The sequence below is a fragment of the Mchenga conophoros genome, linkage group LG7 (assembly GCF_057382185.1).
Source record: "Mchenga conophoros isolate Kocher_MC1m ecotype Shallow Benthic linkage group LG7, M_conophoros_male_GT1.1, whole genome shotgun sequence".
NCBI lineage: Eukaryota > Metazoa > Chordata > Actinopteri > Cichliformes > Cichlidae > Mchenga > Mchenga conophoros.
In genome coordinates, this window is record NC_140532.1 from 65731044 (window position 1) to 65749528 (window position 18485).

An 18485-nucleotide genomic window follows, 5' to 3' on the forward strand; every position below is an offset into this window, starting at 1 on the left:
TGTGGGAGCACTCCCACCACATGTGTGTGTCCCATCACTGATAACTCTCAGCGAGGCCTTTCTTCTGTACTTCTGCACCAGCACATTATTCCTCAAACACCACCAACACCACCTTTCCTCCATCAGAGTTTCTGTTTAAGTATCATACTCCAGACATCACCACGAATATTCAAAATATAATCTTTCTACAACCAACAGAGATAAATAATAATAAAGGTGGATTTGACTGGGTTGTGACAGCTGCAGCGACTCCACGGGGAAGAGAAGAAATCTCTGATGCAGTGACCGACTGTCCTCACTGTGTGAGAGCTGCACAGCGATGCAGTACCGTTCACTCTCCACCAAGAGGAAGCATTCCCTCAGCACAGGACGTGACGGACCTCACTGAGCAGTTACAGTCGATGAGAGAAGCACAGAGAAGCTTCCTGCTTTATTTTCCCTGTCACGTTCAACGCTGGCGTCTTCCATGACTTTTGGTGTTTTTAAGTCTGATTTTCCTCCAAACACGCTGTAGATTTGTCTCAATGTTTCAGTAAGTTTCCTTTTTAAAAATATTTTCTGTTTGCAAAAAAATTCCAGATATGACCCGACCACTGGGCACCTTCTGAAAGGGTTCCCCTTTTTATCAAATTAAAAGTGGCATTAAATTTGAAACTGAAGAATTATTCATTTTATATTATTATAAAATGAATAATTAATTTATATAATTATTTATTATTTATACAGAATTATTCATTATTCATATACAGACTTATTCAGAATTATTCATTCTGGGAGGAAAAAAAGGAGGAAATTCATGGAAAGCCAGTGACGGGCTCTGCTGACACACTGCATGCACTTGGCCAAAGAAAAGATGAGTGAGGCTGATTCTCACTGCTCGTGTATCTGACCTTCACCATCTGTAACAAACCCGTCACATAAAAAAGTCCTTAAAATGATCTTTAGAGAGAACTACACTGACCACAGACAGCACACACGATCATCTATAATTGTTCTATTAGTGGAAAATGTTCAGTGTGATATACTGCATTAGTCTCAATTCATCAATATAATTAGTCATAAACTGCTGATAAACAAACACGTCAAATCACCAGTTTGGACCAGTGAGAGGAAAAAAGTTGTTTCTCCTCGTCTGCAGCAGGTCTGTGACATCACAGGATTATTGGGCTTTTTAATCCTGCAACCAGTGAATAAATACCTGAAAATACTTTTTCATTGCGGCTCGATGTTAATGTTCAGGTTTCATAACTGCTGTAATTACTTATTTTATTGATTTATTTTTTAGTTTTCTGTAAAAAATTCCAAACACTTTGAATACAAATAAAATCCTCCTTACAAAAGCAGCGCTGTGATGTTCACCATCAGGTATGATGCAGGTTTTAGGAGTTAATACAAAGTTATCTTGCAGATATTAAAGAACTAATTAAACATTGATCAAGTAATGCAATTGAAAAAGTAGCGATTTCCTAATTATACAGCATTTAAAATGTGTGCATCTTTGATTGAAGTTATTTGTTGCTGGTTACATAAAGTATGATTATTACTCAACCAGTTCACAAATCTATTTATTATATTATGTATGTAATTCAGTTTAGTCTCATTATTCTGCTTGTTTAAGTTTATTTTTGTAACTGTGGACAGGTGTAGTATTTATCACCACAGCAGTTTGTATTACTGTGTTAAAAAAATGAATAACCTGTACTGTAGTTTTATATTTTATGTTTGTTTTATAATCATCTCATTTTATTTTTATACTGAAATCTTGTTTTTAATCCAGTGAACTAAAATGTCATTAATAATAATAAAATTAATGGAGAAACATATGAGTAGGAATAGCAAACGGCTTTGTTACTGATTAGTGAAGAAGATAATGACACATTCAGAGGAAACATGGAGAAATGCAAATAGCAGAAAACAAACTGAGATTCTTGAGAAAGCCTGCGTGTGCAGATCAAACCATCACTTTAAAACCTGTGTGTTTTTAACAAGTTTGATTTGATGTTCACTTTTATTCTTGTGTAATTTGTGACACTGACCTGTTAGCATATTCAGTACTTTGTTAATGGTCTTATATTATTCATGTTTTAAGCTGCTGTTTTATTGTGAAGCACCGTTGGTTTTTAAATATGCTATATAAATAAAGTTGTATTGTATCGCATAAACACTGATGCTCTGGTGAGAAGACACCGTGCAGTGGCTTTTTCACCTTAACTTTGTGTGTTAAAGATGTTATATATGTCTCACCACAACTGAACCGCAGAGGACAAATATGAGGTAAAAATCAGGAACCACTTACGTGAGGTTTCAACTGTTTTAACTAAACTCTAAAAGCAGAAAATTCAGAATTTAAACTTTTAACTACAAAAGGAAAAAGAGAGCGCTGCTTCTTTAGAATTACAGGCTTGTTTTAGGAATTACTTTCAGATGTTACGCATTCATGTGAAGGCCTTCCCAAAAATATTTCAGAGCTGCTCTCCTCTTATCATCAACCTCAGTGCAGCTTAGCGTGAGCTCCTCCAACAGCTGCTGCCTGTTCATTGTTCAGAGGACATTTTAGACCAGGCTTAACTACGCTCTAATATCAGTTTGACTGCACTGCAAAAATAAAAGACTTGGGTTAAAATTACACAAGGTTAGACTGCTGTTAACTAAGCTTGGGAAAAATCAATGGCTCGTGCACACAGGCAGCTGGCTTTGTTTGTCCGTGTGAGTGAATCTATTCTCAGAAGCTCGTATACACAAAGAAGCCAAAAGATTTCAGCTCTGCTGTATGTATTGAGACGTTACGCCACAGAAGCGTTCAACACTCTTTGCTTATCTCTATTTTTGTGTCTGCTGGGGTAAACACTGCTGAGCAGGTATTATGTAAACCAGTTGGCCATTTTTGTTCTTTAAAAGCCTCCATTTACCCAGAATTCTTTGTCCCACTTAACATAGTCAATGACTAAATTTAGACATGTGCCAAACTTGTAATCATTTGGTTTGCCTCAGCCACAGTCGAGGTCTGTATTGGTGAAACTGGCCCCTGGTGAAACCTGAAAGAGTGGTGAATCGCTCCCTGCCTCTCAGGGACGTTGGTTTTATACCTAATCGTGTTTCTCATTAACCTTATTAGTTATGAGGTGCTGCAGCTAATTTTTTAAGCACTGCAACATTTTTCCGTTCTTTTGTTGCTCTTTTCACAACTTTTTACAGCAATTTATCTCAGTTTTCAAATAAACGCATTTGCAATTTCATTTTGCACAGTGTTTTTTCCCCTTATCTCTCTCTTTACATAAAGCAGCTATAACACTGGTTTGGTCAATAATACCTAACGTGAAGTTTTGCCACTGTTAGCTGAAGACATCGGGCAGTGTGTTATGATCAGACAGCTCATTGGAATATCTGAAGAAGATGGATGTTGGAAAGACAGTGAGAAGAGAGAGGGAAAGGACAGAAGGAAGGAAGCCTCTCAGTCTGTTGCACGTTAAAGATTGAGGCAGAGCGTATTGTATTTCATGGGGGACTAGCGCTGATGTGGAGATACGGCTGCTTTTGTTTTAATTTGTAACCCAATGCTGGAGCCGTCTGAGCTGTAAGTACTGCTAATTTGCTTCAGACTAATTCATCACGGCCACGGCTTTGGAATTCACCATGATAGGGCAATGGGGAGAGCTCACTAGCGCGCAAGTGGAAATAACACACACACACACACACACACACACACACACACACACACACACACACACACACACACACACACACACACACACGCACGCATATTTTATACATATAAATGCACAAATAGCAAAAGAAAATGGAAAACACACACACACACACACACATGCTCATCCTTTAAAGATCTAAAATAAATATTAAATAATTGAAGAGCGTGATGCACTCCCTTCTCTTCTTATTTCAGAACTAATAACACTTCAGCCTCTCCCCGATGGAGTTTCCTCTCCGACCACAACGACGTCAACAAGCTAGCACAAAAGAAACATGATAATAGAATATTTGTTTTTGGAGTTATTGATTGAACGTTAACGTCATAGATGTTGTGAAATGTCACATGCAATTTCCATTTATTTTCATATCTGATGTCTGACCAGATAAATCATCCCAGTGAGACGTGGCAGCTTTTCCACCCTCATGATGACTCACACTAGGGGCAATTCTCAAAACTATTCTCTACCATACTTCTTTGTAATCCTGTCAGCATGTAAGCCAGCTGCATGGAGGACACTGTAGACCCGAAGAGCCGAAGACTAACCAAGGCTCGATTGTTTGATGTGGGTCATTAATACCATCCCAGGAGGGCATGTGGGGGCAGTTCCAGGTTTGCAGTAGCAAAGCTAGCAGATGTGAAGCAGGTTCAGTTATGATTAGTTGTGCTGTGTTTTTGGTTTTGTTAAGTTATGTCATAGTGTAAAAACAGGTCAACTGGCCAGCCTCCAGATGTGAACACAGGAAACCTGAAGGAGTGAAGAAAAATATTTGTATTTAGGAGCACATCCCACATCTGTGGTCTCATTGGAATTCAGGAAACACTGCGGGAGCTACAGTAGCATGCAAACGCCTGCACGGGCTGTGTTAAAACTCCAAGATTACTTAGAAATCTATCAGTCATTCGGCCTGCTTGTCCTTGGTATGCCCACAGCTGAATCTAAAGGAGATAGAGATCAATTGTTGTCCTGCAGATGCTGCTAGTTTTTGCTTGGACAAAGCTAAAGTAGATGATTCGGCTCATGGAAGTAAATCACAACGTCACCTAATACCACCAACGCTAACAGATAATCTGCTGTGTCAAACTGCAACAAGGAGAACACGCTACTTTACACACTTTACAGTCACACACACACACACAGTTTCACATGAGATAATGAGAGTCAGCGAGGCAGAGGGCCAGATCACACTTTGTGTGTGTGTGTGTGTGTGTGTGTGTAATTAACCAGGCCAGTAGAGAATGCAGATGCCAGAGATGTGCGAGTGAGTTAAGGAGAAGGGAGAGGCCACCGGATGTTATCAAAGCCCTTTTCACTTCTCTTGGGCTGAAGCCGATCACAATGACTCAAACGGCCAACGTTCGCCTCTGGAACGTCTGCACCAACAAAGAGTCAACCTTCTCAAGTTTTCAGAGCAGCCAAACACTATTATCTAAAGGTGGATAATGAAAATAGCACAAACATAAGAATCTTAGAAACAGCCATTGTTTCATGGCCGCATCACCTCCCTGCTTTTACTTGGTTAGCAAAGCAAGGGCCTTCAGACGGGTAAGTTTGAATGCTGAAACATTGGCATTGACACCACCTTGCAGCTAACTGAGACACAGTCCGTATGTAGCATAGAACATGGAAATGTACTATGAGTGTTTCCTATTTACAGAAAGAGCCCAGAATAGAAGGTGAGGGTTTTCAGATAATGATACGTGCAAATGTGCTGGTATGAACAGTGTCTGTAAAGGAAAACGAAAAAAGAAGAGAACTCAGAGACGAGCCATTGTTTCATGAAAGCAGCACGATCAAATGAAGATCAGGAGATCCACACGGATGTCGGTGTATCGAGTGCAAAAACTCCTCGCCGTCTTTCTTCTTTCTTTCCCGTCACCTAAACTATCCACGCAGCCCTCCATCTATCAGTGGGATGTCAGGCCTCCGCGGCAGAGCTCCATCTTGGTTGAGAGCGCTGCCTTAAGCCCCATCAGCCGGAGGAGAGTCTTTGAGCTGCAGTCTAAGCCCCTCGCCCGGACCCTGGTCCCTTCATGAATATTAACCAGCCCCGAGCCCGGCTTTAATCTGCCTGATTCCCGCACTGCTGCCGCCGCGACGATAGCGAATCTAATTATTTGGTCTGATATTAACCCCCCACCCCCCCGCGCACACCATTCCCACCCCCAATACTGTGTCTCCACTACAGCTTCTGTAACATTCATGTGTGTCAGTGCAAGCACACACTGACTGAGCTCTCCAACCACTTTTTTTTTCTGCCAAAGTCATTGCACATATAACATCCATTCACACACCTCTCTCTCTCTCTCTCTCTCTCACCCCCCCTCCCCTGCCCGCCACCTCCAGCGCAGCCTGCGACGCCCTCTTCTTATCAGGTCCAAAAACGCCCTCCTCCTATGCTGATAAAACTTGAATGCAAATGATGCTGGGCTGATTTCATTTCTTCATTTTCTTCCTCCACTCCCTCATTCAGTATCAGAATGGCTCCTTGCTCAACCTCTCTCTCTCTCTCTCTCTGCAGACCCAAACACCACCGACGATGATGATGATGATGATCATCATCATGGTAACAGCAACTTTCCCAGAACTATCCCCAACACCTGACCCCATGTCACATCGCCTCGTGGTCTATGTGGATGTCAATTAAAGCAGAAGAAAAAGACTAAGAGCCGCCCTCATCTCAGCACCTCCACCAGCAGCCTGTAGATGAGCAGATTAAGATTTCTCTGCGCAGCTGTCAACTGCCACAGTTTTACTGCTACCACTGGGGAATAAGTATGTTTGTATATGCAAATAACCTCTGGTACATCAAGCACATCTATGTCTCAATGCTGGATACTGTTTCACGTCGTCTAATATAGTTTACATTGCTGTAAAACAGATGGAACGTGACCGCGGGATGGTTATTAAATGTAAAACAAGTCAATAATGATAGACACAGATCCGTGTTCTTAACAGAACCCAGATTACCCAGATTATTCCACACTAAAACGGCTTCTTTAGATAAAAGATGGGAAAATGTCTTTGTTTTATTGAGCGTGGAAAACAAAACATAACAAAAATGGACCTTTTCTAGTATTTATGACAGTCTGTAAATGAGGAAGAGAGAAAATTCATGATTCCAGGCCAGGAAACATGCACCAATTTTCTTGCTGTACTTAATGCAAACAGAACAAAGTTTTCTAATAGTTTCAACTCAGGAAAAGAAAACCTGAGTTTAGAGATGGAAGTGATGCTTGAGTCACACTAAGGTAAAAAAGAGACAAGAACAAAAGACTTGTAACTGCCCGGTGACTGCATGGACTTTTTCCACTTACACCGACTCGATTGCAAGTCGTCGCGACAACCAACTGGTCGCCCAGAGTCAAGTCAAGTGGCTTTTTTGTCATTTCAACCATGTGCAGTGGTACAGTACACAGTGAAATATGAGAACGTTCCTCCAAGACCCTGGTGCTACAAATGACATATAACAGACAATCAACACAGGACTACAGAAAGTGCAAGTGTGCAAAAACTGCACAAAATGCAAAAAAACTAAACAACACAAAGACAGAGCAGAACGATACAGACACAACAGTGCAATAGAAAAGTGCAACAAGGACAGAAGGTTGTGCAAAAGACTGAGCTTTGTGCAAAAAGTAACTTGATGTATATGAAGGTTTGTGTGTGTGTGTGTGTGTGTGTGTGTGTGTGTGTGTGCGTATGAGATTGTGCAGGTAAGTGCTATATAACAGGGTTATACTACCGTTATAATGCACAGATCACTCAGTGGTGGGAAACCTCTCCCCAAGCAATCACAGGACGACTCAGACTAACCGCAAACACTCAGACCGACTGGAAGATTCATATAAACACACTGTTTCACTTCTACGGGGTTCTGGCTGCGCTCATAATGTAAGTAGCTAATTGGAATTTCTGTTGAATGTAGATAGCAACAGATCTGCTACCTGATAGCATTAGATTTGTATTTTCACCAATTTATTTTTGGTGCATGTAGTCACCAGCTTGACTTCATTCAACTGCAAACTGATAGCAGAGTCCATATTACTGCTGTTTTACCACTGTCTGGACACACCAAACTCACCACCTTCAAAGCAACACACCAAAGGCGACAGGACTGCAAGTTTATTCCACATGGTTCCAATAAATTTGTTATGTTTTTCCCTTGTGCAACTTTGGTTTTTGACATAGAAGCTATGTCAAACAGCTATGTTATATAGAAATTAGTAATAGCAGTTATTTTATGGAAACCAGTGCTGTGAAATACACTTCCTGTTGTATTTATTTGCCCCTTAAAGCCAATCAGAAGAACCTGGCTAAAGGAGAGGGTGGCATTAAAGGGGGAGGAGCTAAAACAGCTTGTTTAACAAACAGAATGAACTGAGCGGTTACAAAAAGCTCCACTGAAGTGTGAATCATGCAAAAGTCCTATAATAGAGCTCAAGAATAAAGGACATGGGCCTGGGAATGAGCAGAAATGATCCTGTGTAATCGTCGGCACTAGGCTTCTCACATGTGCACAATAACTCCTTTTCAGGCCCTAGATATCACTGTAAAGTATGAATTTCTTTGGGTTTTGGACTGTTGAAGTGTAATGGGCATATTAGAGGCCTTTGAGCAGATCACAACATACTCAAAAAAAGCTGCAAAATCCTCTCCTACATTAAATGCTTCAAACAGTTTGTGGGAATTTAATAAGCTGCTCTGCTCCTTTCCTGACCTTTTCAACCATGGCCGTTCATTCACTCCCCTCACAGAATCATTCATTCAATCATCCCAATTCACTCTCTTCCTCCCTTCTCCACTTTCACTGTCTCTCCTGCACCGCCTCCTTCCTTTTATGCACCTCTTTCTTTCTTAATCTCCGATTCTTTTTCCTCTCCTCTCCTCTCTCATTCCTACACTTCCGTCCGTCCGTCCATCTGCCTGCCCCTCCTTCCACCGTCCTATCTCTCCCTCTTTTCTCAGTCCGTCTCTCGTTCTATCTCTCGGCCACAGGAAATAGTTTCTTTTGCAATCCAGAGAGTTGGAGGGGTGTACTCACTGTCCCAAACAAAGAGGTCACTGTGTGAATCCTCCAAAAATACAAAGAAGAAAAGGAAGGCAGATAAAATCAGAAACCTACTCTCATCCGCCTCTCGCATACAAACACACATGCACACACTTTACCTCCGCTGTACTCGAGCAAAGCATTTCCCTAACATTCAACAGAGACACAAGATACTTTTTTCTTTTTAATGCTGTGTATTCTGCACACACAGGATAAATGCTGTCAGTACAGTATACAGCCAAGGCTAGGTGGCAGCTAGTGAAAGCTTATTCCCTTTAGCAGGGGTGCTCCTACACAGCCGCATGTATCGCCGCACACCTCAGAGAAGAGAAGGAATGAGGAAAAAATAGAGGGAGTCTGGTTTGATGAGCTGCATGCAAATGACATGTAAAAATATAAAACTGCGATACTTAAAACGGGGGCTGAGATAAGAGATTTGAAAATGAGGCACTCTTGGAAAGCGGGCTCCTGAACTGCAGGAGATGAGGCTCAGAGATAGACAGGATAGAGGTTTTCCCTCTCCTCTTCTCTCCTCTCCTACGCCACCACCACCTCCTCCTCCTCCTTTTTCCATCCTCCTCCACCCTGCAAAAGCCGGTGCAGATGACAGCGAGATGCAGATACCAGCCAGTCACTGCCACTGAGTGATGAACACATCCTCCCTCCTTCTTGTTTAACCCTCGTCTTCCACGGTTTTCTCACCTCTCTTCCACTTCTCTCATATTTCTCTTTGTTCCTAATGTTTTGTTTCCCTCCTTTCTGTTCGGCCATCCTTTGTTCCTTCTCTCTGGGCCAACTCTATCAGTATCGGTCTATTTTATCTTTTTTGAGGGAGTTTTTTCCTCTCTCCTGGGGTGATAGACTCTTCTGTCAGAGCCAGACTGACAATCAGACAGCTACTGTCACGATGTGGGGAAATCATATGACAGGTGAGGGTAAATGTAGCCAATACTGAGCACGCTGATTCAGTCAGATGGATGCTGGTTCCCCTTAATGCCATGATGGTCAACATTTTCAGCCATAACGTCTATCACTCAAGGGTTTTACCCCCCCTTAAAAGCTCTAGTTGTTGACATATTTAAAGCTACAGTATAATGTCAGCTCAGTCAGGACCACTGTAGTCAGAAGAGCAGGAATTTATATCTAGAGTTGTGAAACCTTCTCATCCTTTCACACATTATTCACAACAGATGACAATAATTAAGATGCAACATTAAAAGGTGGGAGGTGGGTTGCAGAGTGGCTTGCAGCAACTTAAATAAAAATATGATAGTATATGATACATGAGAATTGGCAATTGGATGTGTAGAAGAATATCAACTGATCTGCAGGAATTACAGCTGAGCTTAACTTTGTCGCCTGGCTGAACTGATGCTATGCTCGACTTAGAGCATGCTTAGCCGTTTGTGCTGCGATGCATTTTCGAGTGGAAGGATTATTTCTAGAGGGACTCAGTCAGACGTGACAGAATCAATTAGGGAATAGGGAATATCTAGGCAACCACACTGATCTCAAGCAGGGATTAGCACTACCTTTGAGAAGGCAACGATACGTGTGTTGTTAAGTTTGTTGTGTTTTCCGTTTGACGTGCAGTTACTACTTGCAGTCCTTACCAAAATGAAATTAGCTGAATACAAAGCTAAGCAAGAGGCAGTTTAACTTGTGATAGAAGGTATGACAGCCTGAAAGTAGCAGCTACCGCTAGCTAAAAGTTTTTTTGGGTTGATAAGGTCCGCCAGTGATATTCGATATTTGAAATGGTTGTTTGTGGGAAAGCTAACATAACGTGGACAAAGCCAGCAGCAAAGGGTCACCATGCCAGCAGCTTTTCTTTGTATGATTGCAATAGCTTTTGATTACACTGGCCAAGATACCAGTCAGAGGTCCCATGGCAACCTATGGTCACTAGTGACTGCTTAGTGAGTTGTTACTGTAGGTTGTTGGCTGTTACTGGGTAAAAGTGCTTGCAAAGATAGTGCTCCAAAAAAACCTTCTTGTAATTGCTTTGGTTGCTAAAACTTCTGCGACTTATCTGTTAGCGACCAAAGCAATCGTAAAGAGGTTTTGGATTTAGCACCGTATTCTGCCAACAAAGTGCAGCAAATAGTCGGGGAAAACACATCCAGCCATTTAAGCTTGTGTGACCAGCTGCTGCTGTTGTTGGTTCATTAAACCGCAAAGAGAGTGCAGTGCAATACTTTAAAATCCAACAAAACAACACCAAGGTGATGCGATTCGGCCATGACCACTACTGGCGATCTTTGGGCTCTGCCATTGTGGAATCCGCCCACACCTCCTTCAACGGTGTCCTTGAGCTGGAGTTGGAGGATGAAGGAGAAATAAATGAAATGGTAACCATGCACTTTTAGCAATGTAAACAAGGGTTTTGCCAAATGATATTCAAACACAGACTTCCCATCCATGATATTTCTCAGCTAGCTACTACAAGCCACGAGCCAACAAAGATAAGCATGGCTTCATATCACATTTGACTTCATTTTTGTGTATGCCTCAGGGTGCGGGATGAGTTATCTCAAATATTTAAACATTTTACTGCAAGATAGCACAGGGATTCGATATATGAATACTTTAAAATGCAGGTAAAGGGAGACGTTTAAAAAACATTTTTTCCTGTGTCTTTAATGCTAAATATTATTGTTGTTGCACTCTGCCTCTGTTTTAGGAACGCCACTTATGTCTCACGTTCTTCTGGGGGGCATCACAGAAGGTGTCTCAACACTCACCGTAATCATCGATTTGTCATCTTCTGAAGGAGCACCATTTTAATTAACATTCTAATTTGATGGGCGGAGGAGAGAAAGAAACACAGAGGCTGAGAAACACTGTTGATGAGTCCAGATAAACTGCAAAAGATCAGAATCAGGATGTAAACAAACCGATTCAGAGTCAACACACATACACAAAAAAAAGAAAAAGGAAAAACGAGGAGAAAACTGCTTGAGAGACAGTAAGGAGGAGACGGTGATCACCTTCACTCGTCCTTCTCGGGGAGTGAGGGAAAGAGGAAGTGGAGAGTAGATGAGGTAGAGGGGAAGAGAGATAGAGTGAGAAGAGACTACCCAAAAAGTGTTTGAAAAGCCGTGGGTGGCGCGCCTTATCGCCCCAGTTCTCCTGGAGAGATTATTGGGGGATTAGTGCGAACGCTTGTTTCTAAAACATGATGAAAAGACGTTTGGCGCGTGATAACGCTTTGAACTCCCCTACTCTACTCCTTCTAGGATCGTGCCTTGGGGCTGCCTTTCCATGAAAGACAAGATTGGGGTGGGGTGAGCTGTTGGGTGCTGTTGAAGGGGGGGGAACAATAGGAACGATGTAAGCGGAGTTTCTCCTGTGGTGCAGACTTCTTCTAGGACATCTGTCCTTTTGGAAGACGCAACAGATGCAGCAAACTCTGCTCCCTCTTTAGCATCATCACTTCATCCTTCATTTGAGCTAAAATTTCACAAGTCCTACAACTTCTATCCAATCGCACGCAACCGCACTATCAGTTAATTAAAGCAGGATCCAATCAGAAGAAGCGGAGATATAATATCAGATCTGTTATGTGCGATCCAATCAGAAAAGCAGCAGTGGCGTGCTCGCTCCTGGGTTGCCATGGGAGGCTCGCCGAGGAGGACCTGGTTGTTCACTCAACCAAAAACTGTGAGGAATCAGCAGCCAGCTGATCAGTTGATCAGTAAACATTATTATACCCTGTTCTAAAGTCCAACAGCCATATCAGCCAGAATATATTTAAATAGATAAATGGTTTTACGCCTCTTTCTCAAGAGATGCAAATGGCAGAATTTCCATATGACACAGGCCAGTTAACACGCTGCTAATCTAATGAAGGAGATCTGTTGGAGGGAGAACGAGAACTGGATCTCATCTGCCTCTCTCCCTCGCTCTCTCTGCCCCACCCTGATTTCTCAGAACTCACACCCATGCATAAAACAACACATAGCTAAGGAACCATCAAAGGCGCAGTTCGACAAAGAAAAATATCTCTGATGTTTCTGTACGTGTTTCTGCACATCCAAACACAGTGTTGTTGAGTCACTGGGTAGACCTGGTATTGAAATCTTATGGGCCCAAGTTAGTTGAGGGAGGTTAATTGAGAAAGAGTGAAGAAGGCCAATACTGCAAGGGGTGGGGCTGAGAATGGGCCGTGCCAATCTTACCAAGAAATGAAGTGAAAGCATGTCCAAATGCCAGTACAGTGCAGTGGGGAGGGTTGTGTCAGGAAACGCCTCGATATCTGAGCCAAACGAAAGGCAGATCAGCCAAAAGAAGAAGAAAGAGTACCTTCCTCAGGTCTGATTCAATAAGGTGTGGCACCAGAGCAAACTGGGTTTGAAAATGTCAGTATTTACAACGAGAGCGTGGTGAGCAGACTCAGTTGCAATATGAGTTTCTGTCTGACACACAAAATATGAGGAAAAGTATATTTAGTCTTACAAACTGACTTACTAATGTTTGCGACACACAACTTCCATGAACTGCGCTGAAAAAAAGAAAAGCATGTCCTATGTTTTAGTTATTTATTTTTGTATTTGATACTGAAACAAACTGACTGCCCCTGAGTTTAGGAAACAGCACGACATTTGTAAATTGCCCTGAAGAGGGGAACTCACACACGTCATTTTGACCCGTTTATTTAATCCGGAAGAATGAAAAGTGAAAGTTTTACTTTTGTTTGGTATTTTATCATAAAAATATTATTTTATTCTTATATAGAAACCACCAGGACGCATTAGAGAATGGAGGAATTGTGGAAAACTTTGGTCCCTTTCTATTATCTGGGAATAAATTACACCGAAAGTCAAAGGCCTACTGTAAGAATAAGACAACACAATATTAAACAGTTTTCACATTTTCTGTTAATCACTTTTTTTTTTGGGGGGGGGGGTTTAGTTAGAAGTTCAAACAATATCCAATAAACCTGTGACACATCCAATGTGATCTCCGTTATTGATGAAGCGTCCTTGTTTGTTTTGTAACAAAAATACTTCATCTATAGCAACAGCGATGATAACGTGACGATTAGTTGAAGCTAATGAGGAAATACTTCAAAAGCTGACATTTGAGATGATTTGGAGGTGGATTAGTGCACATGACACAGGGAACTAGTTTATCTTGGAAGGAAGCTTTAACATCAAACACTGAAGTTATGTGAGTGGTATACAGTGCAACCCACATAACCTTTATGAGGGAACGCACTATTTAAGGAACAATATTTGTCTTTCAAAACTGACATTTTGCTCTCAAAATACTCAAAATATCTCAAAACACTGATATATATCCTGCTAGAGATTCCAACTGTTTTACATAGATTTGACAGAGACATCCTAACAACTAAGAGGCTGTAGGCTAACCCAGATTCATTATTAGTTAGTATGCACTTTCAGACCCAAACTCACATCTAAAACCCTGATGTTGGCCAGCAGATCGGGGTGAAAAGATACATTTAAATGATAAAAGCCATGAAAACTGTGCATTTTTTTAATTCATAAATTCAAATAAAAGCTATGTGAAATGAGTTTATCATTAGCATTGAAAGTGTTTTAGGCTCACACTTTGGCAGAGCAGAAGAAGATGAGCAGATTTCTCCTCCCCAACAGACTAAGGAGGATAGCCCTGACCCCTGCTGACCCAGGAGGGAGGGAGGCGGGGAAGGATTGAGGGTTGGATAGAGGGCGGGGGTGGAGGGGGGAATGGAGTGACAGGGGGAGAAACACAGGAGGAATGTGAGATTACGGCCACTATCTCCAGCAGATACCGAAGGTCCGTCTCCTCACTCCTTTAGTCCGCAGATAGGAAGGGGGGAGAGGGGAGGAGTGGGGACAGAAAATGAGGAAGAAGAGGGAGAAAATGAGTTTTTAAGAGTCAGGACGAGATGCTTTCCATATGAATGCCAAGACCTCAGAAGAACAGAAAAAGACTATACAGTTTAGAGGAGGAATAGGACAGTATGGGCAGCGGAAGGGGAGGGGAGGAACAAAAGGTGATGGGTGAGCGTGTATGTGTGTGTATGTGAGAGTGTTAGAGCGCGCGCGCGCACACACACACACAGACATCTATCTGTACACTCAGAACCACACTGATAATAAACGAAATCTTAGAAATGAGAGCCTATCAAGCGGGAATCAATCACTGGGGTTTGTTGTCCAGGAGGATGGCGCCATGTGGAGATAAAAGACAGGCGGACGTCTGGGGAGGGCAGGGAGGAGAAGAGGGGAGAGGATGGAAGAGGATAGGACTCTGATGGAGAAAGGCCAGGATGTGTGGTATAAACTCCATCTAAATTTGAACGGGAGTCTTTTTGTGGACTGATGAGAAACTGGTTTGGATGCAGATGCGCACAAAATGGGCTAACCTGACGCCTTTAAAAGCTGAGAAAAAACTGAAGCTCAAGCCACAAAAATCAATCAATCAGTACAAGAATTTTGGGCAGGGAATGGCTGTGTGCGTACAACCCTGTGTGTGTGTGAGGCTTAGTGTTCGTATAAGAGTGCGTTCCATGCCAGGAAGCCTCTCCCAGCATCAGTATCATATGATTAAGATGGACTTGCGCATGATGCACAAACCCACCCTCTGATAGGGCTCCATCCGGTCCCACACACTGTTCCCAAGGAACACACACACACATAAATACATTGCACACATGGCTGTTTTCATTTCCAACCACTGTCTCACACATGATAAGATTTGTACTCATTGTCTGCAACCATCTGACCTCTGACCTGACCAGTGGAAATCCCTTCAGTCAGGTTTCTCTGTAGTGTTTCACTTCACCCTGGTTTGCCCTCAGCTCTGTGTTACAGTGCAGAGGTGGTATAGATCAGCATGCTGAAACTCTAACTTTAAACTTTAAATCCAATAATCACTTAGGCTTAGATGGTTTCAGAGTTCTATAACAACATATTGCAACCAAAAGGCAAATTATTTCTATTAATTTAAAAGAAAATTAGATTTGAGCTTTGGCTGAGAAATAATGTTTATTTATTTGGACAGCTCAACTTTTAAAAAGAAAGATTTATTACAGCAGCTGAATACAGTTTGATGCCCAAGCTGGTGGTGGTTGCAGTTTAAATAAGCCGCCAAAGTGGGAAGCTGTGAACACGACATGAGGAAAGGGAAGCCTGACTGATGTAGCTTGCAGGCTTGGCTCCATTATTAACATTGGTACACTGCAGAAAACAGACAACTGGAATAATGAGCCTATAAAACATCAACTCTGCTGCATGACATCAGCAAAAGTCCCGGGACCAGCAACACAATCACAAACTAGTTGACTAAGACCGCTTTCACTAAGGTTAACTATATGAGGACAGCCCACATTAATCGTAGTGTTACTGTAGCCACAATAAAGAGCCTTCAGGAACCCTGAGAAGCTCAGGACTGGACGAGGACTTTTTTCATTTATCTCACTGGACAAAAATCCTAGTAGCTGACAGCGTATGAGGTCTTCACACTACTGGATAAAATACTCCAATACTGGACCTGTTCCTGCGTAACCTGCCTGATGATCTCCTACTTCAGTGTCCAACGATGCTAAAAACAAAGCTCCATGTAATAAACTAGATGGTAGGCTGTGGTAGCAACCATCTGAGAAATTCAACCTGCTTAATGTGAGTTCTCACATCAACTTGAAAGTTGCTTTAGAGCCACAAAAATTCAATATTCATTATTTTAGCAGGAAAACATAGTCTGGTAGATTTATTGTATCCAAATCCAAACATAACAAAGTCATAAAGAATATCACGTCTAGCGTTTAAACTTTTAAATGATCAATCCTCTGTTGGTCTCTGAGCCGTCCATGCTACACAAAGTTTACTCGTGCTTTCATGTTGCAGAGACGGCGGTTAAGCCAACACTTTGCTAAGCAGTGCAAACACAGTAAAATACACAGGAATCGTTACCATAGACATAATTCTATATTTAAATCTTAAACAGCTCCATGCTGGAAATTCAGCACAGTGCCAGAGAACTTTAAGCCGTGGTAACCACACTGGACGAGCTCTTACCTCGGTCTCCTGCTCATCGGTGCTGCTCTGTGATTGGACGATTCCTGGGTAGGGGCCCCATACTGTGTCTGGAGAGAGGTCTCTTACTGTCAGCACACTGCTGTCGCCACCTTCATCACTTAGCTCCAGGTCATCTGGGAAGCAGGTGGGAAACAGAGGAGGAAATAACATTAAATAAGCCCAGAGTGGTTTAAATATTCATGTGCCGAAGAGATCATGAAGAGGTCTCTTCATCGGGAGCATGATGTAAAAACCTTGAACTCACCATTCATCAGAAAAGCTTTGAGGGTCAGTGCCACAGTGCAGGCCGTATCGGTGGCTCAAAAGACAAAAAACTCAATCAGCATGTGGCTTGAACTTGACCTGAACCCTCAGAGGAGCTCAGCCCAAACAGAAAATACTGTCAGCAGCTCAACAGCAGGGGGAGTTTGATACAAGCACAGTGCTTTCTGTCCTGGCCGGTTCAAACAGGGGAAACTTCTTGTGCACTTCCTCAAAGTGAAAAGATAAGTGCAGAAGGATGGCAGTGACAGCTGTGGTCTGAGCCCGCTGCAGCCCAGATAGAGGCAGATAGCCGGCAGGCACGGAGGACTGAACCATCTATTTAAAAACTTAGAGACAGCTCGGACTGTGAGAGTCTCTCGTTTAGAGGAGTCTCTGAACATCTGAGGATAAATGAACGAGACTGCAAGTGAGTGCTGTAACGGGAACTCTGACTAGATGGGATTAACAGCAGCAGTTACACAAGCAGCCCTGCGGTCTGCTTATTGAGGAGTTCTCTTGTTATAACCGTCCACCTACTTCTCTGATCAAAATACATACAAAATCTGCCTGCCCTCCTCTCCAGCTCCCCCTCAGCTCAACCAAGAGCTGTTTCGGGGGGGGGGGGGGGGGGGGGTCGGTCTAAAGTGGCGGGCCTGATAAGAGTGTTTGTCTAACACTCTCCATGTCAAAACACTCATCTATCTTCTCTGTATCTATCCCCACCAGAGAACAACGGACAGACGCTGATAAAATGGCTTTCCCACAGCCGGTTGGGGGTGGGTGAGTGGGTGAAGGAGGTGATGTTGGTGGGTTTGGGGTTATGGAGGGGGAGGAAAAAAAGCAGGAAGAAGTGCGGTTTGGAGAAAGAAAAAAAAGTAGACGTTAATTCAATGAAATGAGTCCTTACAAGCCAAGGAGCGGTTGGAGATATTGTTTTTGCTGTGAAAGAGAGTTTTGTGGCAAAGGCGCACAGGAAGTGGTGTTTTTCTCTTAACTCAGAGCTCAGAGTTGCAATTAGACTCAGCCCAGTATGACGAATAACACACAGGTGCTATACTGAGAACATTCAATAGTAACTGATGGTATCAGTTTTATCAACCTCAGGTTGTGCACTCAGAAAACACACCACAACCAGCCGTGCTTTCTCGTTCTTCTGCCCCTGTGAACAGAAGAGTGTGATACTGATGCCTGATGCCAGACGCAACAGGAGCTGGCCCGACCTGCTGTGCTTGGGTCAGGTTGGGCTGAATTTTTTATTGTGTGACTCGGGTTCTTTTTTTAATCTCTTAACATCCACCAGGTTACCAGTGACCTGCTTAGGTTCAGATTCAGGGTCACACCTACCCCTTTATATAGAATTTGTTCATATTTTGGCATCCAGACAACATTCTGAAAAAAAAAAACGCATATTCAACATGTGACTAAACTGCAGCTTAA

General features: G+C 42.5%; 1 protein-coding gene across 1 annotated transcript in view; it reads right to left on the reverse strand.

The window, feature by feature from the left end:
- Window positions 1–18485, reverse strand: part of zfpm1 (zinc finger protein, FOG family member 1) — a 106677-nt gene that overhangs the window by 11463 nt on the left and 76729 nt on the right. Inside the window, exon 4 of the mRNA XM_085280858.1 lies at window positions 16785–16918. Within this exon, the coding sequence (XP_085136984.1) occupies window positions 16785–16918 (134 nt within the window). The remainder of the gene's footprint in view (window positions 1–16784; window positions 16919–18485) is intronic.